Source organism: Cucumis melo, chromosome 8 (assembly GCF_025177605.1).
Source record: "Cucumis melo cultivar AY chromosome 8, USDA_Cmelo_AY_1.0, whole genome shotgun sequence".
In the NCBI taxonomy this organism is placed as follows: Eukaryota; Viridiplantae; Streptophyta; class Magnoliopsida; order Cucurbitales; family Cucurbitaceae; genus Cucumis; species Cucumis melo.
In genome coordinates, this window is record NC_066864.1 from 1,670,117 (window position 1) to 1,696,280 (window position 26,164).

At 31.7% G+C, this 26,164-nt stretch overlaps 5 protein-coding genes across 6 annotated transcripts; 3 read left to right on the forward strand and 2 right to left on the reverse strand.

Moving 5' to 3' along the window:
* Nucleotides 1-105: 105 nt before the first annotated feature.
* LOC103484476 (GDSL esterase/lipase At5g45960) lies at nt 106-3,843 on the reverse strand. Its single transcript, XM_008441563.3, has 5 exons — nt 3,386-3,843; nt 3,129-3,259; nt 2,524-2,757; nt 995-1,265; nt 106-559 (listed from the first exon to the last, which is right to left on the reverse strand). Exons 1-5 carry the CDS (start codon nt 3,684-3,686, stop codon nt 372-374), a joined length of 1,125 nt encoding a protein of 374 aa, XP_008439785.1. The 5' UTR covers nt 3,687-3,843; the 3' UTR covers nt 106-371.
* A 3,147-nt stretch (nt 3,844-6,990) lies between these two features.
* LOC103484477 (ethylene-response factor C3) lies at nt 6,991-8,903 on the forward strand. Its single transcript, XM_008441564.3, has one exon. It carries the CDS (start codon nt 7,872-7,874, stop codon nt 8,715-8,717), a length of 846 nt encoding a protein of 281 aa, XP_008439786.1. The 5' UTR covers nt 6,991-7,871; the 3' UTR covers nt 8,718-8,903.
* A 29-nt stretch (nt 8,904-8,932) lies between these two features.
* Nucleotides 8,933-9,741, reverse strand: LOC103484478 (pathogenesis-related genes transcriptional activator PTI5-like). The gene has a single exon (XM_008441565.3). The coding sequence runs from the start codon at nt 9,613-9,615 to the stop codon at nt 9,097-9,099; it is 519 nt and encodes a 172-aa protein (XP_008439787.1). The 5' UTR covers nt 9,616-9,741; the 3' UTR covers nt 8,933-9,096.
* Nucleotides 9,742-13,524: 3,783 nt separating this feature from the next.
* LOC103484479 (rac-like GTP-binding protein RAC13) lies at nt 13,525-15,405 on the forward strand. The gene is made up of 7 exons (XM_008441566.3): nt 13,525-13,868; nt 13,981-14,068; nt 14,155-14,264; nt 14,355-14,418; nt 14,523-14,587; nt 14,682-14,747; nt 15,068-15,405. Exons 1-7 carry the CDS (start codon nt 13,770-13,772, stop codon nt 15,167-15,169), a joined length of 594 nt encoding a protein of 197 aa, XP_008439788.1. The 5' UTR covers nt 13,525-13,769; the 3' UTR covers nt 15,170-15,405.
* Nucleotides 15,406-23,841: 8,436 nt separating this feature from the next.
* On the forward strand, nt 23,842-25,976 carry LOC103484481 (WUSCHEL-related homeobox 9-like). Of its 2 annotated transcripts, XM_008441568.3 has the most exons (5): nt 23,857-24,077; nt 24,170-24,804; nt 24,883-24,940; nt 25,283-25,482; nt 25,725-25,976. In XM_008441568.3, exons 1-5 carry the CDS (start codon nt 23,933-23,935, stop codon nt 25,728-25,730), a joined length of 1,044 nt encoding a protein of 347 aa, XP_008439790.1. In that variant the 5' UTR covers nt 23,857-23,932; the 3' UTR covers nt 25,731-25,976. The 2 variants fall into 2 exon arrangements, with proteins under 2 accessions (XP_008439789.1, XP_008439790.1); XM_008441567.3 differs by having other exon boundaries at nt 23,842-24,077; nt 24,170-24,940.
* The last annotated feature ends 188 nt before the right edge of the window (nt 25,977-26,164 follow it).

Below are 26,164 nucleotides of genomic sequence, written 5' to 3' on the forward strand. Positions count from 1 at the left end.
GTAAATGTTATATTTGTAAAATAAAAATAAACCTACGACTTAACTCTTATAAACTGATGCGACAATTAATGCGTTAAATTTTATCTTGTGGTTGTCGAAATGAATGGTAGGAATGATTTTAATATCTCACACAATTCTATCATTTCAATAAATAGAAAATATCTGACAATAACTTTTATTGGAACATATTTCAAAATTTAAGAGTTCAAAATATTAAAAAAATAAAATATCGTCTACATTTCATGGGTATTTTTGTACAATCAAGCTTTATTTATACAAAGTGAATTTATCATTCCTCGCTTTTAATAGATGGAAAGCTATATATTTGAAATGAGAGAGTTATATATATATAATTAGGGTTTGTTATTATATTATATTATAGCATCGACGAGTGGACGGGCAGCGAGAAATAAATTGTAATAGGCCTTCTGGGTTGGATGAATGGAATCCCAAAATACGTATTTAGAAGCATCAGGACACGTCTCAGTTTTGGTATTGCATAAGAACCCTGCTTCCACGTATCCATTCCCGCAGCATCCATTTCCAACCTCTTCAAACCCTATCGCACATCAACCATTTTGATCATATGTAGTTCATCATTCCCAAGTAGTCAAATTTTATCGAACAATTTAACGAGACATATAAATGATGTCTGTGATACTTTTAAGGGTATATATATATATATATATTCTTAACTTTTCTGTGAGTTAACAGGAAGGGATGGTATTTTTAAAAATATTAAAATAAATTAAAATATTTATAAGCAAAATTTTTGGAATATGGATGATAGAAATTGTTATTGATAGAATCTCAAATAGATATTTATCATCTTAAAGGTAAATATGATATTTTTAATCTGTTGCAGATGAAAAAGTAAGATAATAATTGAATTACTGACCCAGAGATGTTCAGGTTTCAATCATCGTATATATTCAATAATCAATTGTACGTACGCGAAGAAAGTAACGGTAGATAGGGTTGATTATTGGCTCACCGTATTTGTGAGAGCCGGCAATCATGTCGGAAAGTGGGGCATAAGAGTCAACGTAGTAAAATTTAGCGCCGGATTCGGCTAACTTTGACTGCATAGATTGCAATTCTTTTTGAAGGATTTGATTGAAGGTTCTTGCCGCGGAGGAATATGCCTCCACGCAACCCCGTCGGACTAACGTGTCGTCGGAATTCAACGTGATGACCGCCGGCAAGCACCCCATCGGCGGCAGCCCAACCACCGCAATTTTCCTGCCACCTTCCACCCATAATCCCTATAAATTCCAGTCCCCAAAAGCCCATTCCCTCAGTTATATATTACCACATATATTGTTTAATGAAAAGCTGCCAAGGCCAACAACTGACATATCTTTATTATTATTATTTCTTTTTTAATGTAAGGGATTGGATTATTAAAAATAGGGAAAATGTATATTTAATGAAAAGCTGCCAAGTTTTAATTTGTTGTTTTTTAGATTTCAAAATCTGACATTTTAAGTTCGTTTAAATATTGTACACTAAATAACCACTATCAATTTTTTGCATTCTTGTTTATTAACTAATTTTAAATACTATGAATTGAAATTTTAAATATAATTAGTGATTGAAAAGGGTGCAATTTAGTTATCTAGGATTATTTCAATCCTTTTAAATTAATAAATTAGAATTTAAATTGAGGACAATAAGTGAGAATTTAGTTTAAAAGCATAAAATTAAAGGTTCAAATCTAAGATTCGATCAAAGTTCAAATCTCCACTAAAATTGTAACATTTAGAAATTTATAGATAAATTTAAACTAAACTCAAAACTTAATAAAACTATATCATTTTAAAATTGAATTATATCCAAAAATCTAGGAATCAAAATATATAGTTTTCTTATAAAAAATACTTTAACAATAACATACATTGACACGTACTTCCTTTGATGTTCAAATTGTGATATCGTGACGTATATGTACTTATTTTTATGACTCTCGCAATTTACTTTTAAAAAATTAAATATTTCAAAAGAAAAAATATAAATTTTTTGATTTCAATGTACACCTAAATATTCTTTTCATCGCACCACAAACTAAATAAATATGGTTAGTTGTATGGAAACTTCATCCAAATGCACAAAATAGGAATGACTTGTGATAAGGTGTGTATGAAAATGGTAGGTAAAAGTTCTGATTCTAAAAGGGTAGGTTTTATATACCAAATTCAAACACACAATCTCTCAAATGGGGACGAAACAAAATGGGTTTATCTTATTGTAGCAAGCGGGGGTGATGAATTATGATCAAGATATATAGACACACCAACTCTACTTTAATTTTCCCCCACCTTTAGATACACTTTTCTTTTAATTAAAAAAAAATTATGTGAGGTCCACTTATTTATTAAAATTTTGGGTTATACAAACCTACTTCTTCTTCTTTTTTTTTTTTTTTTTTTTTTTTTTTTGTGGAAATGTAAAACGAGAAATTAAGGATTTAGGGTAAATTTAAAAAGGGATGAAAACGGTGAGGTTAAAAAGAGAGAAATAAACCTGAAGGAAGTGGAGGAGAAGTTGAATAATGAAGTGTTGGTAAGAAGAAAGAGAGTAAGTTTTGCGTCGAAATGGAAGAAGAAAATAGTTGACTACAAAGTCATTTGTTCCTGCACTAACTACATATACTGCCTTCTTCATGTGTGCTTCCGTTCTGTTCTTTCCAATCCCCGACTCTATCTGTTTCTTGTACTCTTTCAATAATTCCAATTGAGAGCTCATTGAAATTACATTCTGCCAAAGATGAAAAAAAAGAAAACAACAACCCTTTAATACTTTTGTACATCCCAACCAACCGTGATTTTTAAAAAGTCTAATTAACATGCGACTATATTTCACTGGGTACAGCCTATGATGTATAGAGAATGAATTCAAGTTTTTGAAAACAATCCATTTTAATTAATTACATAGTGAAAAAGAGATTTAAAAGTATTAATAAAAATTAAATTTGACACGTGATAAATTATGATTGAGTTGAAATTAGGTGTGACATTTTCATTATAATAATCCAAATTATATGGATTTATTCTTTTTTATCTGTAGAACATTATATATTATTGTGTGGAAAATTGAAAAGAAAAAGGATGAAAGAAGAAATTACGTACGGTAATGGTAGAAGTAAGTGGGTCGAATCCAGAACCAGCGGAAGCAAAACTGACACCACTCAACAGCTCCTTCATCTCAAGATTTGGGTCTAAATATGGAGGAACATACTCCTTGATACCCGCATATGAAGCTGCTCAAACAAAACAATAACACATCACAAAATTAAATTCAAAATAATTAATCTTTGGAAAAAGTAGATATAAAGAAGGGAAGAAATTTGAATACATTTTAAATTGTGGTAGAGAGTTAAAATTACCGATATAGTCAGTGGTGAGGCGGCCGTTGGTGAACCTTCCGGTGGGTTGGTGGTCGAGAAAATCCCTTCCATAAGGAGGAAAGTTGCTCCGAAACAGAGTAGGAATGTAGTTGTTATTACCAGGATCAACCGTGGAGTCTCCAAAAACTAAAATAGTGTTCAACGATGACGTCGACGAGGAATAATGTTGATGCTCCGTCGACAAGGGGCGACCATGGGAAAGGAAGAACAGTTGAATTAGTACGACGAAAAAGCAATCCAGAAGGTTAAGTGTCATAGATGACGACGACGACGACAACATATTTTACGTGTGGGCGAAGGTCAGGAATTGGAAATAACAAAAGAGAGAGTAATGATGTTGAGCTGTGTTTGGATTTTAATGTTCATCGACAGAAACGGTGATGGTTTGGTTGGATAATTTATAGTACCTGAGTACTCATCATCAAAATCTGCGGTTTTCTTTATCCCAAGTAATATTAATTATTGATAATATGATCGGTAGAGCTGTGTCATGGGGTTTACAATATGGCTTACTTCTTCATAAAAAATTATTAGGCTCTCTCTCTCTAAAAAAGAACTAACACTATTAGGCCGGATTTTCCTTCCTTCTTTTTCTACTTCAATTGGTGGAACTGAGTAAAGAATTTCAATTGGTATTACTTTTAGGATAAATTTGATAGCACTGTACTTGAATAGAAATTAGGCTATGATAAAATTAAGTATTCAAACTGTTACCTACTTTGTTTTTTGGGGTCAAAATCACATGAAATGAATAGGTCATTTTGTTGATTTAGAACTTTACGCTGGACATTACATCTTATTTAAAATTTGCTCGTGTAGAAATTTTGCAAAAGAAACATGTCATATAAAGCAAAAATTAGAAAAAAGTAGTTTTGAAAACATATTTGTTTTCGAAATATGACTAAAGAATTCAAGTATTTCTTCGAAATATGGAAATCATAGTTGAAATTTTCCAAGAAAATGAACATAAATTTCGATCTAAACATAAATATTCATACAAAATTGTAGAAATTTTCCTACAATACAATTTTTTTTTAGAAACCATTAAACAAAATTCGTCATCTAAAGATGCGTCATATATTTATATTTCCATAATTTTGATATTCTTGTTTCCGATTTAAAAAATAAAGTATCATTTCCTTGATATTGGAGATCGAAAGTTCATATACCTCATATTTATGTCGTAGTTTTTTTTTCAAAAATTCAGTCCAACATTTATGCGGTAAAAATTGATCAAACTACTAATCTTTTATACGTACGTGTGTGTATATAACAAATATATAGTTATCTAACAAAGGCTTAATTCAATACACTAATAATATAATATAGTTTTTCTTTTTCTATATAATTTATTATTATTATTTTTTGTAGGTTAATATAAATTTCGTGGGTTTAATTTTGATTTATTCCCATCTGTAAATACATTATTCAAAATCTAGAGTTTTCCTTCGAATTCTTAGGTCCCAAACGGACCACCTCAAGTTTGTGAATGGGGTTGGTTGGTTGAGAATTGAATTCTCTACACCTATATGGATCCCTTAATAGTTTTTTCCACTATTAAATGCTCAATGATAATCTTCGACTGTTCTCTTACATACTATATTATTAATTAATTGTATTCCCATGCTTCTATTTTTAAACTAATAAAAAAAAATTTGGTTCAATCAAGACAACACCCAATATAAAAAAAATTCTCTCATGGATAACCACAAACCATGGGATAGAGCTTCTCTGAGTTCCTAACCTAAGCTTAGGTCCTCCAATGTCAAGATCAGCGTACGGATTAGGTTATTGATTACAACAAATAACAAAATACACACTGCTAATTCGCCTAATTAAAATCTTGTGGATGTAATTATAACAAACCAAATTTAACATTGTAATTTTTACTAAAGTCATAATCTATACAATATTTTTTAAAAATTGTAAATATTGCAAAATTTATCGATAATAGATTTTCTATAAGTGACATATATGATAGACTTTGACATATTTTTTAAAATTATTATCATGTATTCTAATATTTTGAACCCTAATTACTATATTTACAACTAAACTAATTTTTATTATTTATAATACACATTTGAATTCACATATAAACTTTAAACTGTTCTTTATAAAAAATAAAATAAAAAAACAAATATCTTCGAATATAACAAAATAAATAAAAAAAATTATTTACGAATATAACAAAATTTCAAAATTTATAATAACAAATTGGTAGATAGATGATAAATTATAAAAATTTGTTACATATGTAAACGTTTTCGGCTATCTTTACCGTTCAAAATAAGAGAGTTTTAAACAAGTTAGTTGACAATCATAAATAACAAATGGTGCATTTGCAAGTCATATTCATGAATTAAATTGGACACTAATGGCATCATATTTTGCTGGGTAACATTCTAGTTTCATTACCCTTTTAGAGAAGGAAAAAATAGCATGGACATGTTCAAGCACATGCAACCTTTTTTTCAGAACAACTATGTGTGTGGAGGTAGAACAACACAAAACTCTTAGGCTCGTTCTTTTCTTTTTATTTAAGCTTATATAAACATCATTACCACTAATGGTTGATTTTTATTTTTTGTTGCGTACATTTTAAGAGTGTTTTTTAAATCGGTACCAAATTTGAAAAGTTAAAACATAATAGTGTTGGTCCCATCGACCCAAATTCACAAGTTTATGCATTTCTATATTTTAAATGTGTGCAAAGTTGTCTTAACTATTGGTAAAATTTTGGTTTTGGAGTAATTGTAAATATAACAATTAATTGTAAATATTATTTTAAAATTTAAATATAGCAAACTATGTCAAAGTTTATAACTGATAGACTATGTCGTAAATATTGGTCTATCACTGATAAACCATAAGAGTATCAACAATAAAAATCTATCACCAATAGACTTTACTATGCATCCAATACTTTTCTAAATGCTGCTATATACTAAATTACTTTTATCGAATCGTTAACCCTTGGTAATTACTTTGTGCATTTTTCAGTTGGTAAAATATATGGACTGGGCCGTAAGAAGTGAAAGCCCATGTAAAGCAATCGTGTTGAAGCCCAAAGAAGGCCCACGGTTCCCTTGAAAATTCAACGCGGCGTCGAATGTATGTATGGGTTCAGTTCACCAAAACACAAATGTGGAAGTCAACCCGTTCGTCCACAACAAGAAGTGTTCTTCTAATCTGTTGTGCAAATTACATAACTTGTCTTCATTTCTTTAATCGTGCATTGAATTCACAACTCAACATTCCATTTCTTTATTATATGTTCTTCTTCTTTTGATGCCTTCACACTCGAGAAATTTGTTTCACAACGCACCCAATTTCACGTTTTCATAAATGTCAAAAGTTACCAACATTTCACTTTTTATAATAAGCAGAGTATCAGAGTTTCAAGTTTGAACCATCCACCTCGAAACATAATATTTACAATATTTCACTTATTTTATTTCTGTGAATGTTTACCAACACAAACCTATATGAGGGTTTTCTTAAATGTAAGATACGAAAATGAAATCCAAAGTGCATAAGAACACAGAATTTGTATTCAATGTAATAGTAGTAATATTGTTAATGAGAGCCTACAGAGCATCAAAGCAGCTGATTACATTATTCGTAACATAACAACAGATTGTTTACACAATGGATGCGCAGCAATTTTGTGTTGTGTAATTGAAAATTATAAGAAACATGTCTTGCAAATTTTAAATTCTTCGAAAAAGGAATGTCTGAGTCTGAAAGGGGTTTTTCCTTTTTCATTTTTTGTTTTAGAAATTGTACCTTCGAGTTTAAGAATCCCAATGATAATGTCAACTCGCTTATTCCTTTGTTACGAAATGGCAAACAAGAGTATAAATTAATTTTAAAAACAAACACCTTCCAATTTCAAATGCTCCTCTTTTTCAAAGCTACATAAAGCATTTAAATTCTCTTCCAAATTCAGCTACCTAAAGGGACAGGTCAAAACCAAATCTCTACACCGACTCTTGTTTAAACTTGAGCCACTATATTTCAAACATTTTTTTTTTCTTTCTAGATGGATTCGAGCATCCAATTATTAGAATCTTCATCATACACACTGTATCCAGCTTTATTTTTCTGGGTTGCTTCTCTGTTTTATGATGAGCTGAATCTTGAGTTCCAGAAGGGATTTTTCAATTGTATAATGAGATGGTACAACAAATTTAAATGGATAAAACCTAATTCAATGATTAGATGTAAACCACAGAAGTCAAATGAAGGAGCTTTAGAATAATCAAAAACCCCAAATTACTTCTCCATTAATTTAGGTGATTAGTGGATTGAAGAGCAAGTTACCTTTTGTGTTTGTGATGGAATGGAGTGAGATTGCACATATGCTGAGCTGTATCAGTTTCACATGGATTATGCTTTATTATTTATATATATATAGCTCAATTGCCAATGGCTTTATCTTCTTCTCTTACTTCATTAATTCATGTGGGAATTAATGGCTATCCAACAGGATCAATCTGAAGCAATCTTAGAGAATGTTTGGGCGAATTATATTGGTGAAAAAGGACTGGATGGGAATGGAGCAACAAAAAGTGTTTCAGGATTAAACAAAACTTGGACAGAGCTACCAAGTCTTTGTTATAGAAATGGATCCATGGAGGTTCTCGAAAGGCTACCGAGTCTTGGAAGATGGGTATCCATGGGAGCTGAAGCATGGGAGGAGCTTCTTGATGGGATTGTTCCTGTTAACAATACAGAGCAATCTGTTCATGAGGACTTGAAGAACACCCCAACTAGTCATTCTGGTTTCAATGTTAATACAAGACGAGCGGAAAAGGTAGTGGCGACAAGACACTACCGTGGTGTGAGGAGACGACCATGGGGGAAATATGCAGCGGAAATTCGAGATTCGTCAAGGAAAGGTGCTCGAGTTTGGCTTGGGACTTTCAACACAGCAGAAGAAGCTGCACTGGCTTATGACAAAGCTGCACTGAGAATTAGAGGTCCAAAGGCGCATCTCAATTTCCCTATTGAGACTGTTACTGAGGCTACGGGAATCCACTTGTCAACAAGAAATGATCATTTGAATAGTCTCATGCCTTCTTCTTTTCAAGGGCATGACTCTAGCAGCCATGGAAATTCGTCAATCACAGGTAAACGATTGACGCGGGAATGGGAAGACAATTTCGATTTCAACATCATGGAATTTGAACAGCCAATGTTGAAGAGAAAGACCAGCATCAATAACATGTTCTATGACGATTTCGACGTGTTCGAGTTTCAAGATTTGGGGAGTGGTTATTTAGATAACTTGTTGTCTTCTTTATGATATATGATCTTGTCCAAAAACTCCAACATATGGGATTGGTAACGGCAAGGTTTCGTCATTAAAGAGACCAGCAGAGAAGGAAACAAAAGAAACAAAATCCCTCAGAAAACATATATCAGTTCGTGATTCATTGTTGTTTTTATGACAACCATCATTCACTTTTAATCTATAATATAGTTGATTGAATTCGTTCTTCCCAAACCAAAACACCATAATTTCCAATCAAATTTGTGTCTACTTGTGTTCTATTTCCCAAAGCATAATTAACAATCAAAACGTCAAATATATATACACATAAAAATTAAAAAGAGAGAGAGAAAAGAAAAACAGACAATAATGGATGGCAATTAGCAAGTAACATAACAAATTTTAGCGAATTCTATTCAGGGGCGCTGCAATCTGATTCTGATCTTGAAGTCGCCAAAGAAATGGTGCTAGAGCTACTACCCCAAGGTTCAGCGTTAGGCTTCCTCTTCGACGGTGGGGAAGTCGTAGTGGTCTTCGCCGCCGCCGCCGCCGCCACCACCTCCGGGGGGAAATTGAGAAGGGCTTTAGGGCCTCTCATTCTGAAAGCGGCAGTATCATAAGCCAAAGCAGCCTCCTCGGCGGTGGCGAAGGTGCCAAGCCAGACGCGAGCGCCGTGTCGGGTGGAGTCACGTATCTCGGCAGCGTATTTGCCCCAGGGGCGCTGGCGGACCCCTCTGTAATGCTTCTTGGCAATGGTTCGAGCCGGGGGATTGAGGCGGCGGGAGGAGTTGGCGTTGGGTTGGTCGTCGGCGGGGGGAAGGGTAGAGTGGGAAGACATGGGGGAGTTTAGAACTTGGTAAATGACCATATCCTGAGAATCGTTCTCATTAAAAGGCAAGCCGGCCTGGGGAGTGTGGGAGCCTAAAACCATCGCTCTTTTTGGTTTGGTTTGGTTCTTGGAGGCGATTTCGAGTGAAACAAAAACGCAAAACACAATTTGGGTTTACAAAATTAAAGCCCACTTGCCTCTGTTTGGCCTTTCTTTGTTTTACCAATTTTATTCCTTTTCCTTTCCACAACAATTCCAACCTCTATCCAATTTGAATTACCTTTCCAAATTGGCTGCTTTTTCTACTAAATTTCACTCCCTCTTTTGCCCTTACTCTTTCATTCTATTATCTAACCTATCTTCTCTATTTTTTCTTTATTACATTCTACTTCTTCAAATATTCTCTTATTAACGTTTTAATTTTACAAAAATGTATATTAAAAATAAAAATTAAATATAAACATATATACAAATTATTGAAACTAGGAGTGAGCATGATAGACAGAAAAACCGAACCGACTGACCAAACCAAAGTTAGTAGGTCGAAAAATGAAAGAGTCGATTTCGAAATGTTTCAAATCGAAAATTTCAAAAAATACGTTTAAGTGTTAAACCAATATGACCCGACAAAAACCAACCAACTAATCCTTACTTATTGACTATGGTTGGTTCGGGATCAGTTTTGTCAAAAAACCGACTTTGGTTGATCGATGATCATCACTATTCGAAACCATATAAAATATATACATATATATTATATTATATTAGAAAATAAACAAGTTAATTTGAACTTAGAATTAAATTGATGAAAACCTAAAATATATGTGCTTGTTTTGAAATTGGAGGTGGGGCAACTTGGGAAATTCACACAAAATAGTTTGACGAAGGAAATGAGGAGTGGCAAGAGGACACGCCTCTTCAGCAAGCGACTACGTCTACAACGATTTTTCTTTTCCTTTTTCTTTTCTTCTCTCTTTTATATCTTCCGGTATATACCTTTTTTTCTTTTTCTTTTTCTTTTTTTTTCTTTTTAGAGAAAAAAATAAATCTAACGGGCTTTCATTTATGAAACAATAATAAGTTGTATTGTATTCCAACGCACATAATTTATCCAAAATTAATTACCAAAGTTTGGAAATTAGAGGGATATCCTGATTAATATTTGGATTAATTATAGTTTTAAATTATTAAGTCAGTCTAACCATTTGACTCATTCTTTAGTATTGATCAAGAAATGAAAAATTAGACAAGAGTAAAGTAAATCAACCACACGAGGAAGAAATCCTAAACGTTCATTAACAACGAAAAGGTATAATGGATTCTGTCCCAAGACCATTATTGCACGTGCTTTGACCTAATTCAAATCTCACTACTTTCCTAATCCTTCATAACTCATATATATTTCTTTTTTCTGCCTAATAACTAAAATCACATTGGTTAAACTTAATTTCAAGTTTATAATGACAAAAAAGTATTGTTCGAAATATTGCAAATTAGTATAAATTTCATATTACATAAGAGTTGTTCCAGACGAAATTCAAAGTTTATAATTTGACTCAAACCTAAGAAAAACTAAAATTCTAGAAGGTACGTAGTACGAAAAGATGTGATTCCTACCACAAGAAAATTGTCAAGGTCTCAAATTTCAAATCAATAAGTATTTACCAATTGAAAAATAATTAAATTATGCTCGATTTGGCGTCCTATAATTTTGCACGTTGCAAATTACCTTCACACCATTTTAGGTAACCTCAAACGAATATTAGAACAAAGGCATAACAAATAATAACCTTATTCAACAACCCTAAGGAAAGAGATCGTAAGTAATTTCATAGGAGATCGTATAATCTTTACCTATCCTTTTTGTGTTTAGTTGAGATATATACACTCAATGTACTATTATACATTAAGCATCGGGTGTGGTAGATTGTTATTATACTAGTGTATCAAATGAATTTTCACATAGGTTAACTTAAAAAAAAAGTGAGAGTAGACTAAAGTAAGGGGTTGGTGAACACAAGAGTCTCAACGACAAATACATGCTACTATGTTTCTAAGCCAACAAAGACATTATGAAAATACAAAGGTTCGGTCAAAAAAAGTAAATTTATATAAACTTAAATTAACTAACCAATGGGATTATATTAATTATTTTGATGATGTAATAATAATAAAAGAAGATGGTAAAACATGGTAGGCTAAGGCTTGATGGTGCAAACACAACAAAAATGGTGCTTTTGGGGGATTGGTGAAAATGAATAATAAAGAAAGCAAAGAAGCTGTAGATTATTTTATTTTGTTTAAAAGAAAAAGAAAAAGAAAAAGAAAAAGAAAAAGGAGAGAAGATGGCTTTAGAGAAGTGGAATGGATATTATATGTAAATAGATGCAAAAAGTGAGTGTCCTTTTGGCAAATAGTGAACAACCACCCCCTCCTAATTCTAAACCATATGATATATGCATTATGATTCACTACAAAATTAAAATTAAAGAACATGGACACAGGGCTTGGGTATTTCTTCATCATTTCATTCAAAAAAAAAAACAAAAAAAAGAGAGAGAGAGAAAAATATGCCTAAAAAAGGGAAATAGTATTATGAAAAACAGTAAAATAATGAATATTTTGGGTCTACTTATTAAATTTAATTTAATTTAATTTTAAAACTTTAAAAGGAGTGGTGCTCTCTTAAATTGGTTCTTTGAGTGTCTTGAAAAGAAGGGAAAGGGAAATAGACTTGTGGATGTCTGGAAGATTGAAAAGTAGTTGAAAGCTAAAACTAATTAAGCTTTGTTAATTTGTGATTAAAAACGTGGAGGGAGGAGGCCCTTTGTGAAAAACGACTTCTACAACAAAATAAATGTTTTGTTGGATTAATTAACTTTTTTTTAACTTCTTTAATTATTCTTTCTACTACTTCAACTATTTACACTACACCTATGATCTTATATATTTTTCACATCTTTCAAGTACAAAATTATAATTGCTTACTTAATTATCATCTAAATACATGGTTTATTTACATTTTCTCTATACCCTAAACAAATAATATCTTGCCTTTGAAGTCACTCATGGAACCGCTTTTCTTTTCTTTATACATGAACCTCCCTATTTTCTTTTCCAAAAATTCTCATAATTATTCAAGATAAATTCTCATCGGAATCTCTATTAAAGACACATGAATTTGATCGATAAATAGTATGATAAAGGTGTGAAGGATATAATCACAATTGTTTTCAAAATAAGTTTAAAATGTATAATCTTCTCTTTTTTTTTTCAATCCTAAGGATGGTATGGTAATCGCAAATGTTTACTTCCATTACAAGCATTAGTGTAAACCAATCGAATAACGATTTTGAAAATTACCTATGTAAATAGGTTTAAAGTAATTCTAATTTTTTTTACCAGTGAAATCTATCATAAATGAATTTAACCCATCGAGATTGCATCAATTTCGATTACAAATTAATAAATATAAACTTGAATCTAAACCAAATCAAACCAACTTAAGTGAAATGAGATTTAAAAGTTATATAATTTGTATTACTTCCGAACTAAACGAAACAAAGTTACAATACCGCTAACTTCCAATTTCCAAACTTTGAGAAAAGAAAATGTGATTGAGGAGGCCAAATGGACATTCCTTAGAGAAACAAGAAAGTGGGTGGAAGAGCCTAAAAGACCAAAACCTCCATAGCCCAGACAGATGAACTTCACCTAACTCTTTAACATCCAATTCCCCAAATCCCATTCTAAACCCTTTAACTAATCCCTATATCCCTTTCACTCCAACATCTACTTTCTGAAATTTTGATGTTGATTCTTCATTTTTTTGTTCAATTAATTAATCCCTTAATCCTTCTCTAATACATTACCCAATTCCCACTTAATTAACCACCTCCACTCCACCCTTCACCTAACAGCAACTTTCTCTTTCCCCAAATTCCATCTCATCTTCCTTCCACTTCAAGAAAAAGAAAACCCCCAGATATCAAAACAAAACAAAACTAAACTAAACTAAACTAAAAAGCCTTCTCCCCTCTTTTGCAATCATCATTTCCCTTCCTTTCTGTTCCAAGTGGTTGGATTTTAGAGTTTGTTTGTTCCAACTTACAAAACCTCCAACCCCACATTTTACTCTCTGCTTTTTGTCTTCTTCCATTCTTCTACAAATTTGTATGTTGTTTAAAACCCTGTCTTCTTATTAACCAACAACAACCATTACAAAAACATAAACACAGAGGACCCCTTCCTAAGTTATGAGCACAGCCAGGTTTATCAAATGTGTCACAGTCGGCGACGGCGCCGTCGGGAAGACTTGTATGCTCATTTCTTACACTAGCAACACTTTTCCCACGGTACCCATTTTACAATTTCCCTAATTTCAATTGAATTCAACACCTGTTTTTTTTTTCTTTCCCTTCTTGGGTGTTGATTTTTTCATTTGGTCTTTTTGTTGTATTGTGATAGGATTATGTTCCGACTGTGTTTGATAACTTCAGTGCCAATGTAGTAGTCGATGGCAGCACTGTCAATCTTGGCTTATGGGACACTGCTGGTAATTCAATTAATCAAATAGTAAATACGGTTTTCTTGTTTTGAAATTCTTCGGTCTTTTTTAAGAATTTGGTTGTGGAAATACAGGACAGGAAGATTACAACAGATTGAGGCCTCTGAGCTACAGAGGAGCTGATGTTTTTCTATTGGCATTTTCTCTTATAAGCAAAGCTAGTTATGAGAACATCTTCAAGAAGGTGATTTGAATTCTTTCTGACATAATATTAAATATTATGTCGTGGATGTCACGGTAATGATTCTTGTTTTTGTTTTTGTTTTCTTTGCAGTGGCTTCCTGAACTTAAACATTATGCTCCAAATGTACCCATTGTTCTGGTTGGAACTAAGCTTGGTAATTAAAGAAGTGATCTTTTTTTAAAATCATCGCACTAAAAGACCAAAGTTTGAGTTTTACGAACAGTTTTAACGAAGTAAAAGATATTGAAATTGTTGTAGATCTACGAGAGGACAGAGAGTATTTGATTGATCATCCTGGAGCAACTCCCATAACAGCAGCTCAGGTAACGAAATTAAACTAAAGAAAAGAGTTGATAAAAAAAGGCAGATTTATGTATGTTGTTGGGTTGGATTGGATTCAAGGTTTTTTATCTTTAGGGGGAGGAACTGAGGAAGATGATTGGGGCAATTACATACATAGAATGCAGCTCCAAAACCCAAAAGGTACACCATTTTTCCATAATATTAGAAGTATATTAATTGGGTTTAGTTCTTCTGTTGTAACCATATTGGCTGTTCTTTTCTATCGGCAGTTTTTCCTCTCTCCACATCTTTAAATACCACTGGTATATTGGAGAGTAATTTACTAAGTTTAATATGATATCAGTCAGCTCTTAATAACGTTACATACACAAAGTTTGATAAGTGTGACAACTATCTCTATGGTATGAACCCTTTTGGAGTGATACTAAAGGTATAACAGAGAAGATATCATATCTAGAGATATTTGAGAGTGTTGGGGTGTTTTTTTTCTTTGGGTGCAGAATGTTAAAAATGTGTTTGATGCGGCAATAAAGGTAGCGTTGAGGCCTCCAAGACCAAAGAAAAAGGCTCGCAAGCAAAGGACAACTTGTGCTTTACTTTGAAACTTCACAACCCATCCCTAATCACTTTTAATGGAAAAATTATTCCCTATGGTTAAATAATTTCTACGCTGAAATCACACATTTATTGGATGACCATATTCAATAATTTTTCTATTTCTTTGTTATATATATATATATATGTTCCCATTTGTAAGAATTGTGGAGGTATTTTCACTCCATCTAAAAACTCTCCATGTAAGAGAAACTTATTAGAAGGTTTTGTTTTGATCGAAAAATTTACTTTTATGTTGTACCTAATTATTACTCTAATTTAAAAGGAAAAAAAAAAAAGAATTTGGGTTCTTTGATAGTGATGAGCCCAAAGGGATTGGGTTGGGCCGTATCATGGCCCATCGAACTATTTGGACCGTGTTTGGACTAATGGGTGGTAGCCCACTAGTTGATGGTAGGCGAATAACACAAAACAAAAAAACGAACCCATCTACTAGTCTTTATATATGTTCCTTTAAACTTAAATGAATATTATATTATTTTGTTATGTTTGGATGAACGATGAAACTATTCTACTATTTTTATTTTCAGTATTTTAATTATTATGATGTATGTTTGTTATTTTCAGATTACAATTCCTAGTTGATTGAGAAGATAAATCATTAAAAATACTTTTATTGCAACTTTTGACTTTTGAATAGAGATATGTATCGATTTAATATATGTGTCTTAAACCAACAACTTAGAAGTTTTAATTAATCAATTGTTTATTAATTTTAGTTTATTTTCGTTGAGTAATAAAATTAGAAAAAATAATTCAAGAATTTAGATTACCTTTAAACCCACTTCTTAAATATTTAACTGAAAAGTTTATAAATATAAAAAAAAAAAATGTTTATAAAAATTCGATACAAATACATTCTCTTGTATCAATTCCAATTTCATCGAAGAAATAAATTAATCAGTGTCAAAAACTATATATTATATCAAATCCATCTCAAAAACAAACAAACAAAACATTGTAAATAATAAGATCGAAGTGTCACATTTTTCAATAAGTTAGGGTACACATTTTGTTTACGTACGAAGCTGTACTAATTTAGTTTAGAGAATGATATTTCCAACCCTCTTTTTGAATTAAGAATGTATAGCCATCTCTATTGATTTAAAAAAAAAAAAAATTCATTAATCCCAATACAAAAACATGAATTCTTTCATGTTAGAAGAAGCTTGGTTTTCGTTTTTATATTGACCACTGCCTTTTCATTTTCCCCTTCTAATTGATTAATAGTTTAATGGTTTATTAGAACTAGAAAAAATAAAAAATAAATAAAAACAGATACAATTAAAAAGGTATTTAAGAAGATCGTTACCCTTTAACTTCCCAAGGTGATACCCCCTTGATTCGCGCGGATATATATGGTTATCAATTCAATATCATTTTTAGTTTTTTATTTTCATATACAATTTTATATATTATAGTAAGAAAAAAGTCTTCGGGAGGTAGTTGATAATTAATTAAACACACGTTTTTGTTTATTATAATATAATTATGTTTTCTTTTTAGTTCATATAATACAGTACAATACAATTATTCTCTCTTTTATATATACACACACACACATAAAGATGGTATGGGCCATATTATTTGTTTCTATTCCTTGGGACAAATTTTTAGTCATTACTAATTGGTAGTTCATTTTGAATATATATGTTTTGTCGATTGGACAACAAAACTATAAGAGAGAATGAAGAAATGTATGTATGCATACATGCTTGGGAACAAAATCTAACATTCATCTTTAATGTTTTTGTTTGACACATTTACTAGTGTGTGTACTCATACATGGCATCTTGTGAGTTGTGAATATTAAAAAATGAGAAGAAAAAAAAATTAAGCCCAAGAAATAATATATAAATAATGCAATCAAAATTTGAACCATAAAAAATAATTTTCATTTCTATTATCTATAAAGATACATGCATTACTTTGTGTAGCATATTTGTATTAATAAAATATAAGTATAAAATATTGGACAAGAATTGCTACCTTACGAAATAAATATAGTTCAATTAACTTAAAGTTATATTTTATTATTGATTTTTCTTGATCAATGTTATAAATTTTTCAACAATAACTTAACTCAACTGACATGCCGACTTATGTATATGCAAAGAACAAAAAATTTATAGAGTTCAAAGTCCCCCAATAACTTGTACTAGAAAAAAACATTAGAAATGCAATATTCTTATTAATGCTAAAAAAATCGCAACTTGTCATACTATATAAATACCGTTCAAATAACACAATCAAAAGGATAATTTACTAAAATAAAGTATTTTCGCAAACTTATTAAAAAATAATGTTATTTCGGAATTTATTACGAAAATAGGGTTGATTTTGGAAGAGATAAAGTCGAGCGTTGAATAACAAGATGCTTCAAAGAAGCTAAATTGAATGATGTCACGATAAAACAAACTTAATTCACAGTACACCCATGTAAATCAAAATGTTATTTCATAAACAATAACTAAAGCCACATATCATTAAAAGTGAGATAAAACTTTTTAAACGACTACTTTTAGTTGAAAACTAGGAAGATGATACAATTTTTTATAGTACAATAAGATATATGAAGGATGAAAATGAAGAGACATTTTAGGTAATTACTAACACATTTATACATATGTATTTTGTTTTAGGGTATCGAAATATTCAAAATAAAACGACAAAAATTAACGTAATTAAGATGTGTTTTATGTAATGGGTGTGGCTTAATTAGCTTGGTTTGTCTCCCAAAAAATTCAGTGCCAGAAAGAAAGAAAAAAGAAAAAGGTACGTATAAGAGAGCAGTTGGTGTAGAAAATGGAGAAGATTAATTAGGGTAATATTACTATATTATATAAGAGAAGAGAGAGAGAGAGAGAGAGAGAGAGAGAGAGAGAGAGAGAGAGAGAGAGAGAGAGAGAGAGAGAGAGAGAGAGAGAGAGAGAGAGAGAGAGATACGAAGAGTGAATGAGTGCATGTGGATGTGGATGTGGAGTGAAGAAAAAAAGCAATTAATTATTAAATATGATATAGCTAGAGAGGCATGTTATGTGTATTTACTGCATGCACGTTAGCATTTACTGACTTCTGTTGCCGCAAATTTAGCTTATACACACATATCCACTTCTTCTTTCACCCTTAATATTTTAACAATAATAATAATAATAATAATAATAATAATAATAATAATAATAATAATAATAATAATAATAATAATAATAATAATAATAATAATAATAATAATAATAATAATCACCCTCTCCCCTTTTTCTTTATATTTTAACTTCAAACCCCCTCCATTTATTGTAATCATGTGCATGCAACTCTCTCATCCCAAATTCCTTTTCTTTTTCATATATCTATATATTATTCTCCCCTTCTTCCATTATAATCTACCTAATATTGCATGTACTTGAAGCAACTATTACAATTTAAACAATAAAAAAACTCACAAAAGCATTTCATACTAATAGTATACTTTCCTTCCAGTATTTAGATTTGGATTCACTTACTCGACTGTGATCGCTTGAATTTTCTTTATTTGGAATTGGACAAATGGTCGAGGAAGGTAGAGATCACAAATTATAAACACAAACAAATTTAGGAGATTTTTATAATATAAATTGGGTAGGAGATTCGAATCGAAACTTTTTTATCCTTAGATGTATACGAATGCTAGTTGTTTGTAAGATTCAAGGCTTTTTGATATTACGAAACCTTTTGTGTATTTTATTAAATGATCAAAATAGTTAGCATAATCTCACTTTCATTAGAACGAGTGAGATTAGATACACACCGAGAATATAGAAAAGAAAAATACAAGTATTAGTTAACTAAACTACAGCTCATAAACACAAAATCATAATTTACACTTCTTATATTAATACCTCATTCGGGTACATGTAATAACAAAACTGATGAATAAAAAATATAAAATAGAGAAGAATCGAAAAAGAGAATGTTATAGAAAATACATAACGGTCGACCCCTTTAATGTCAGAAAGTTTATACCAACGTACTTTATTTTAAAACATAAAGTAACAATCGAAATATTTAAATATGTTAAATAAGAATTCTACACGAAAGGGAGAAGCTAAGCGTGGTTTAAGAGATTATGAATATGTGTATATATATATATATATATATATATATATATATATATATATATATATATATAATGGATGAATGGTTAGATTCACGTGAAGGAATGTAGGAGGGAGGAATTGATGGGAGAGTGAAGAAATTACTATATAAGGAGGAGGCAAATGAAGGGGAAGATATGAGAAGGAAAAGATGAAAGAAAGAAAGAAAAAAGGAAAAAAACAATAACGTGTAGAAATGGGGTTAATAAAAGAAGAGTGGGTTTAGGGTTTTTCCATTGTACGGATTGAGAAAAAAAATTAAATGAAAAGTGGAGAAAGAGCAAAACAATTAGTACACTTTAAAGTCCACTTCCAGTTGCTAAAATTGTTTTGTCCTTAGTTTCTGCTAACCTACTCTTTGTCTGCCCCAAACATAGACAAAAAAACAAACCCCCTTTTCATCAACACACTCTCCCTGGCCCCCAACTCATCACAAAATCCCCCATCTTTCCCCCATTCATATGCATATATCATCTCATTCATTCCATATCTATAGGACCAACCCCTTCAAATTAAGGGCTCTCGTCTTGTGAAGAGGGAATAAATTTTGTAAGAGGGAATGTTTCTCTAAGCTCGGTTGTATTGTGTGTATATATAATAGTAATTAATTTTGTTTTCTTTTTCTTTTTGGTACGAAAGATAATATAATATTTTGGGTCCGATCCAAAATTGATTTTATTAAGAATATTAGGAGAAAGTTGATGTTAGCATGAAAATTATTTATTAACTTAGGATAGATTGTAATATGACATTGGAGGTTTTGGGATTGGGTAGAATTTGGAGTGTAGTTGTTATTTTGGGTGAATCTAGGATTCTTAAAAAGTTATGTTTTGGGTTTTATGTAAGCTTTTTCTTCAATATTGTAATACAATTTTAGTATATTTTTTTCTTATTAGATTTTGAAAGATTAACGAATAACAATGATTGACTATATATATCATCATGTTCAAATAAATTTAATTCAGTCAAAATAAATAAAGATCACGTTTTGTTTATTTATTTATTTAGAGCTCATATCACGATGTTAATTAAATGCAAATTGTCTAAGATAGGTATATTTAGTTGCCTTGGGTATGTCATCACATAATACAGTAGAGCACAAAATCCTTCCTAAAATCCATAATTGAATAAATTCATGAAGAAGGAAAAGAAATGCAATTATTATCATACTTTTAACATTCATCATCAATAGTGAACTTGCAAGTCTAGAAAAAGTTGGTAGGAAAAGACGCAATAAAAGGACTTAAATTTGAAATTCAAAATGCAATTTTTCCATCTTTGGTTTTGACCCATCAAACATTATGCAAGGAAAACGAACCAAGTGAGAGGTACAAATTTTGAATCATGAGTTGAGCTAAACTAATCAACATTTAATGTACTTTCTCTTGTGAGCTTAAAGAGAAAATAATATTGTTGTAGCGAGTGGTTTGATTAGCACGGATATTTCAAAAGACCATCTGCTATTGATATCATCTTAAAAATTATTGATTGTTTCGAAAGTTTAAGTCGATAAGTTGGGCTAAGTTTAAATTGTTCAAAATTACGATATGACTCGAGGATGAAGGAGATAAATGGACCCCACTAATGATGAAATGCAGAGATATAGATAAATGAACAGTAACATAAACATAGCATCTAAAAGGAGAGTGGAAGAGAAAGGGATATAGGGGTAGGAGGATATGTTAACAAAGTGACACTTCAGAGAAGAAATTGGAGAGATTAATCATAAAGAAAATAGATTCTGGTTTTGACAGAAGCATTTGGCATCAGAGTAAGTATATATACAGAATATAGGCACCCAGGGCCCCTCCCACTAGGCCCCCCTCACTCACTCACTGTCATTGCCATTACATTGATTGATGGCTATATAAAACAAACCATTTCTCTACACAATACATGTTTGACCAATCTCACTTTCTTCACATTTTTAACTCTAATCCCCTAACTAATTACCCCTTTTTTTAAATTAAATATTGGTTAAATTAGCTTGTTTGCTCCCTCTAAACTTCGACTTAACCTTTAAATTAGAAAGTCTATTAGTTTACCCCTAGTTGGGTAATGATTTGGGTTCTTAGTTTTACATTTCGAAAATATATAATTCCTCCGCAATTTATTTGGTGTATATATAAATTCTTCAACATTTAAATTATTACGAAATATCAATACTATTATTATTATTATTGTTATTACTGTTATGATGGTGAGGTAATGAGATGGCAGCCACCGGCGGGATGAAGGTGAGGTTAGCATGTCGGAATTGCGCCGACATAAAGACTTCATTTGCATGGGAAGTTGAAAATTTTGCAAACAAACACACACACACACGCATGTGGAGATTAGAGTTTGGAGACACGAATTGATATCAAAATATCCCTAACCTTTTTCTTTTCTTCTTTTTTTTTTTTTGCGTTACTCACCATTAACATAATAATATATATAAATAACTCTCACCATGCATCTTATTCCATTTATATATATATATATTCCTAATATTAATAAACTATAATATTTGGCATTGCCTCTATTATATGGTCAATTATAATGCGTCCAAAATATTCCATTTACTCCTTTTGTTTTTGTTATAATATGTGGAATAATGGTACTGCTATCGAAGAAAAGAAGTAAGATCAGAAACTAAATCATTAAGCAGCCGTATAGCCCATAACTTCTCTTTGGCTTCAACTGAAAGCCTTCATTTTTATATTTATTTTTTATATATATATAATATGATATGTATGATTCTGTATAACTGGCACCGCCACTGTGTGTGTTGCGTGCAAGGCTTTGATAGTGAAAACTCTCTTTCAATTTTATGGTACGGTTTTTACTACTCCTACTTACTCAACCCCCCTATACTATTATACCCATTCCAACTATCTCCTCTAATTTATTTAACCAAACCCCTCCTTTCCTTCTATCTTCCTCTTCCTTTTTCCTACTAATTTCCCCCAAAAATTCACTTCGTTTTTTTCTTTTACTTATTACTGTTGGGGTTAACTGAGACTTCGTAACTAAGAACATTTCAATTGCATGCGCTCTTTCCTTGTTACTGTTAGTTCAAGATTTTAGATTGATTGATAATTTAAGATGATATTAAAAACAATGTGATCCGATGCTTTTAATATGTTTCGTGGAAAATTCACTTTCCTCATTTAGTATTTGTGTATGTATGATGAAGTTGCAATACATGAAAATGGGTGTAAATTATTACTCTTTCATTTTCTTTAGACAATGATTAGATACTTTCTATGATACGTCCATCTTAGAGATTCTTCATCTATCCGTCACATATAAATAAAATTTAAAATTAATTTTCAATGTTTTTAATTTATCTTTTTTAATAAAAAGGTCAAACACTTAAAGTACACTCTCCTATTTTTTCTAAACAATACCTGGTTGAACTTAAACTTACACTCTCTACGTTGTTGAACTTAAAAAGCTTTGAAAGGTTTTGACAGTGTGAAAAAAAGTAGTTTCACACTGTTAAATAAGGAGAAGACGAGAAAAAAAAAGAGTCAATAGGGTTAATTAAGTTCATAAGTATGAAATTTTGAAATGGCCTAGAGAAATGAAATGAGTTGGTTTTTATCTTTTTTATTTTTTTCCTAAAAAACGGTAACTTTTTATTTATGTGAAGACTTAATTAAAAAGATAAAAAGAGGCACAATAAATATTAATCCCTCGAGTCAATCCAAAAACTCCATCTTATTTCTCCCAATATAACATAAAGCTTTGCAATTACTATCCCCCCATCACCATTTTCCAATCAAAATTAAACCTTCATTTCATATTCCTATTGACTTTCACAAAAAAAAAAAAAAAAAAAAAAACCCTTGGTCTCTACTACTTCTCACCCCCTATTTATGTTTTGCAACAACCTTTTGTATTAGAATAATCCCAATGTCGTATTTTCTCTTCCCCCCTATTTAATATCCTTCTATTTAAAACCCTAGAAAAAATAAGAAGAAAAAACCTCAACTTAATCTCCTTCTCTCTTTCTCCATTTAAAAAAGAAAAAGAAAAAGAAAAAACCCACTTCACTTTTGTGTAAAGCAAGGTTTGGCATTAAGAGGGGTTCTTCTGTGACTCAGTGAGAAAGATTTCTAATTTAGCCCCCAACAACCAATTCCCTTTTCATTTTTCTATTTTGCTTCTCATGATCTCTCACCCACGAATAACTTTTTCTTCTACTTTTCGATTCCTATCTAGTTATAGTGAGTTCATCAAAAAGTGTTCTCACTTTTTAACAAGTCATCAAAAGAAAAGTTCAAAGTACTCTTTTTAATTTTCTTTTTCTTTTAAATTATTATTATTATTAATCTCCTTTTACAGTGGATTCCTGTTGTTTGTGGGGTTTTGAAAATATATATATATATATATATATATATATATATATATATTTTTTTTTTGATCAGTACTGATCTCAAATTAAAGATGGGACTTATTTTTTTTTTTAATAATAATTAAAAAAGAGAGGTGGGGTAGTTGAATAGGGCTATAAAGTTGAGATTTTTGGGTGTAGGTTTTGAAGAGAGGTAGTAGTATTGAGAGAGTGAGTGAGAGTGAAATTATAATATATCATAAGGAAACAAAAAGGGCAGCAGCATATCATATATTTTCATGGCTTCCTCTAACAGACACTGGCCTAGCATGTTCAAGTCCAAACCTTGCAATTCTCATCACCAATGGCAACATGACATCAATACTACTAGTCTCTCTTCTTCCGCTCCCAATTCCTGCCTTAGATCTGCCCCTTACACTACAGGTTCTTCTTCTAATTACACAAAATCTCTCTCTTTTCCTTTTGTAGTTTTATATATTTGATATGATCAAAATTTGTGTTTTTTTTTTCTATAGCTGGTGGGTGTGAAGAGAGGAGTCCAGAACCAAAACCAAGATGGAATCCAAAACCTGAACAAATTAGGATTCTTGAAGCAATTTTCAATTCTGGGATGGTGAATCCTCCCCGAGATGAAATTCGAAAAATTAGAGCTCAATTACAAGAATACGGACAAGTGGGTGATGCGAATGTGTTTTATTGGTTTCAAAACAGGAAATCCAGAAGCAAGAACAAACTCCGCCATATCCAAAACTCCAAATCCAATCATAATTCCCAAACCACTACAACAACCGCCACCACCGCCACCGCCACCGCCACTTGTTCTTCCTCTTCATCCTCTGACAAATCTTCTCCCCAAAAACCTCCAATTAAGACTCTTACCTCCAATAATTCAGTGACTCAAAACTACCTTCAACAACCCACCAACGAGATTTTGCCTGATCCCTTTTTCTTCCCAGTGTCCTCGACACAGACCGGGAGCGGCGGTGGAAGCTGTAATTTGAGTCAAGGGTTTTGCTTCTCGGAGCTGTGTAGTGTAGTGCAGCCAGTTGCTGAACATGGAGTTGGGCCTTGCACAAGCCTGTTGTTGAGTGAAATTATGAGCCCAACTGAAACCTTAAAGAAAGATTTGGATCAAGACAAGATTAATATGGTGAAATTACAGCCACAATTTATGAATTTTCATCCTTCTAATTTGACTACCTCTATTACTGATCACACTCTTCCCCAGACCACGATTTCCACCCCTCTCACCACTCTTCCGTCTCCTACCAATACAATTCCTCAAGGTAACATAATTATATTAAACAAAAATTTAACTTAGATTTCGTTTTGTTGTTCATGCTTTAACAGGTTGAGTTATGTGATTGAATATATAACAATCAAGGGTTTTTAGATTGTGGATCAATGACCTTTTTACTTCATTGATTTAATTAAAGGAAGGATTTTGAGAAATGGGTTGAAGAGAATAGAAAGAAATGGATTTAAAATTTAGGATTTGAAGAAAAAGGGTTTTAAGGGTCCGAGATTTAGGTTATGATGAATAATAATGTAGCGTTAGATGGACGTGTGCATGGGTTTTTGAGGCCCCCTTGACCTAGAAAAGGGAATAATGATCGTATGTGATGCAGGTGTAGGAGAAGTTTGTGGCGTAGGAAAATCAACCGTATTCATCAATGGTGTGGGTTTCGAGGTGAATTCTGGACCGTTCAATGTTCGCGAGGCTTTTGGTGATGAAGCCGTTTTGATTCACTCAAACGGTCAGCCTGTTCTCACCAATGACTGGGGTCTCACTCTCCACTCACTCCAACATGGTTCTTACTATTATCTGGTAATTAGTCCCTTCTCATTTACTTTTAATGTCTACTAATCCATCTTAAGTTTTAAACCCGAAAAGTCAAATCTTAAATGGCTGAAATCTAATTGAAACATTTTGCCATACCTTCTGATTTCTCTCATCTTACTCGCTAAAATTGTAGAACTAGGGAGATGAAAGACATTTATTTGTTAAATATCATGATCTTTTTTCTCTTTTCTTTTATTATTATTTATTTATTGGGTTTTCATATGCAGATATAGAAGAATGGAAGAATGTGGAGGGATGTACTAGGGGAATAATGAATTAAGCTGCATGTGTTTCCTGTGCCTGTGCCTCTGATATATATCTCTCTCTATCTATGAGTAGCTAGGGTTTAGATTTTACTGTTTGTGACCAAGCTCTATGTATGGGAGGAGATTATTAATGAACAATATAAATCCTTGGGGCATTATGTAATTTGTATTTTTTTTTTCTTAATGGACTTTTTATATCAATCTCCATTTTAACTTGGGTTGGACTGGACGTTTTCATTTTAACTCAACCATGTGGATGGAGTTGCTTGAGTTTTAACAAAAATTAGTTAAAATCAACACCGCCACTTAAAGTGAAATATTAATCGATTGTTTAAATCATTTGTCCAAATGGGAAAGAGATGTCTCATCCATTGAATGATGTCATTGGAGAGATTTTGTAA

Excerpts from the sequence above, each read along its gene's own strand:
- LOC103484476 (XM_008441563.3), bottom strand. The coding sequence starts at position 3,686 with ATGTTGTCGTCGTCGTCGTCATCTATGACACTTAACCTTCTGGATTGC. Across the intron at positions 3,260-3,385 it reads CCTCACCACTGACTATATCG|CTTCATATGCGGGTATCAAG; the intron begins GTAATTTTAACT and ends TTGTTTGAGCAG. Across the intron at positions 1,266-2,523 it reads TTCTCCTCCACTTCCTTCAG|GGATTATGGGTGGAAGGTGG; the intron begins GTTTATTTCTCT and ends TGGAATTTATAG.
- LOC103484477 (XM_008441564.3), top strand. The coding sequence starts at position 7,872 with ATGTGGGAATTAATGGCTATCCAACAGGATCAATCTGAAGCAATCTTA.
- LOC103484478 (XM_008441565.3), bottom strand. The coding sequence starts at position 9,615 with ATGGTTTTAGGCTCCCACACTCCCCAGGCCGGCTTGCCTTTTAATGAG.
- LOC103484479 (XM_008441566.3), top strand. The coding sequence starts at position 13,770 with ATGAGCACAGCCAGGTTTATCAAATGTGTCACAGTCGGCGACGGCGCC. Across the intron at positions 14,265-14,354 it reads ATGAGAACATCTTCAAGAAG|TGGCTTCCTGAACTTAAACA; the intron begins GTGATTTGAATT and ends TTTTCTTTGCAG. Across the intron at positions 14,419-14,522 it reads TCTGGTTGGAACTAAGCTTG|ATCTACGAGAGGACAGAGAG; the intron begins GTAATTAAAGAA and ends AAATTGTTGTAG.
- LOC103484481 (XM_008441567.3), top strand. The coding sequence starts at position 23,933 with ATGGCTTCCTCTAACAGACACTGGCCTAGCATGTTCAAGTCCAAACCT. Across the intron at positions 24,078-24,169 it reads ATCTGCCCCTTACACTACAG|CTGGTGGGTGTGAAGAGAGG; the intron begins GTTCTTCTTCTA and ends TTTTTTCTATAG. Across the intron at positions 24,941-25,282 it reads TACCAATACAATTCCTCAAG|GTGTAGGAGAAGTTTGTGGC; the intron begins GTAACATAATTA and ends TATGTGATGCAG.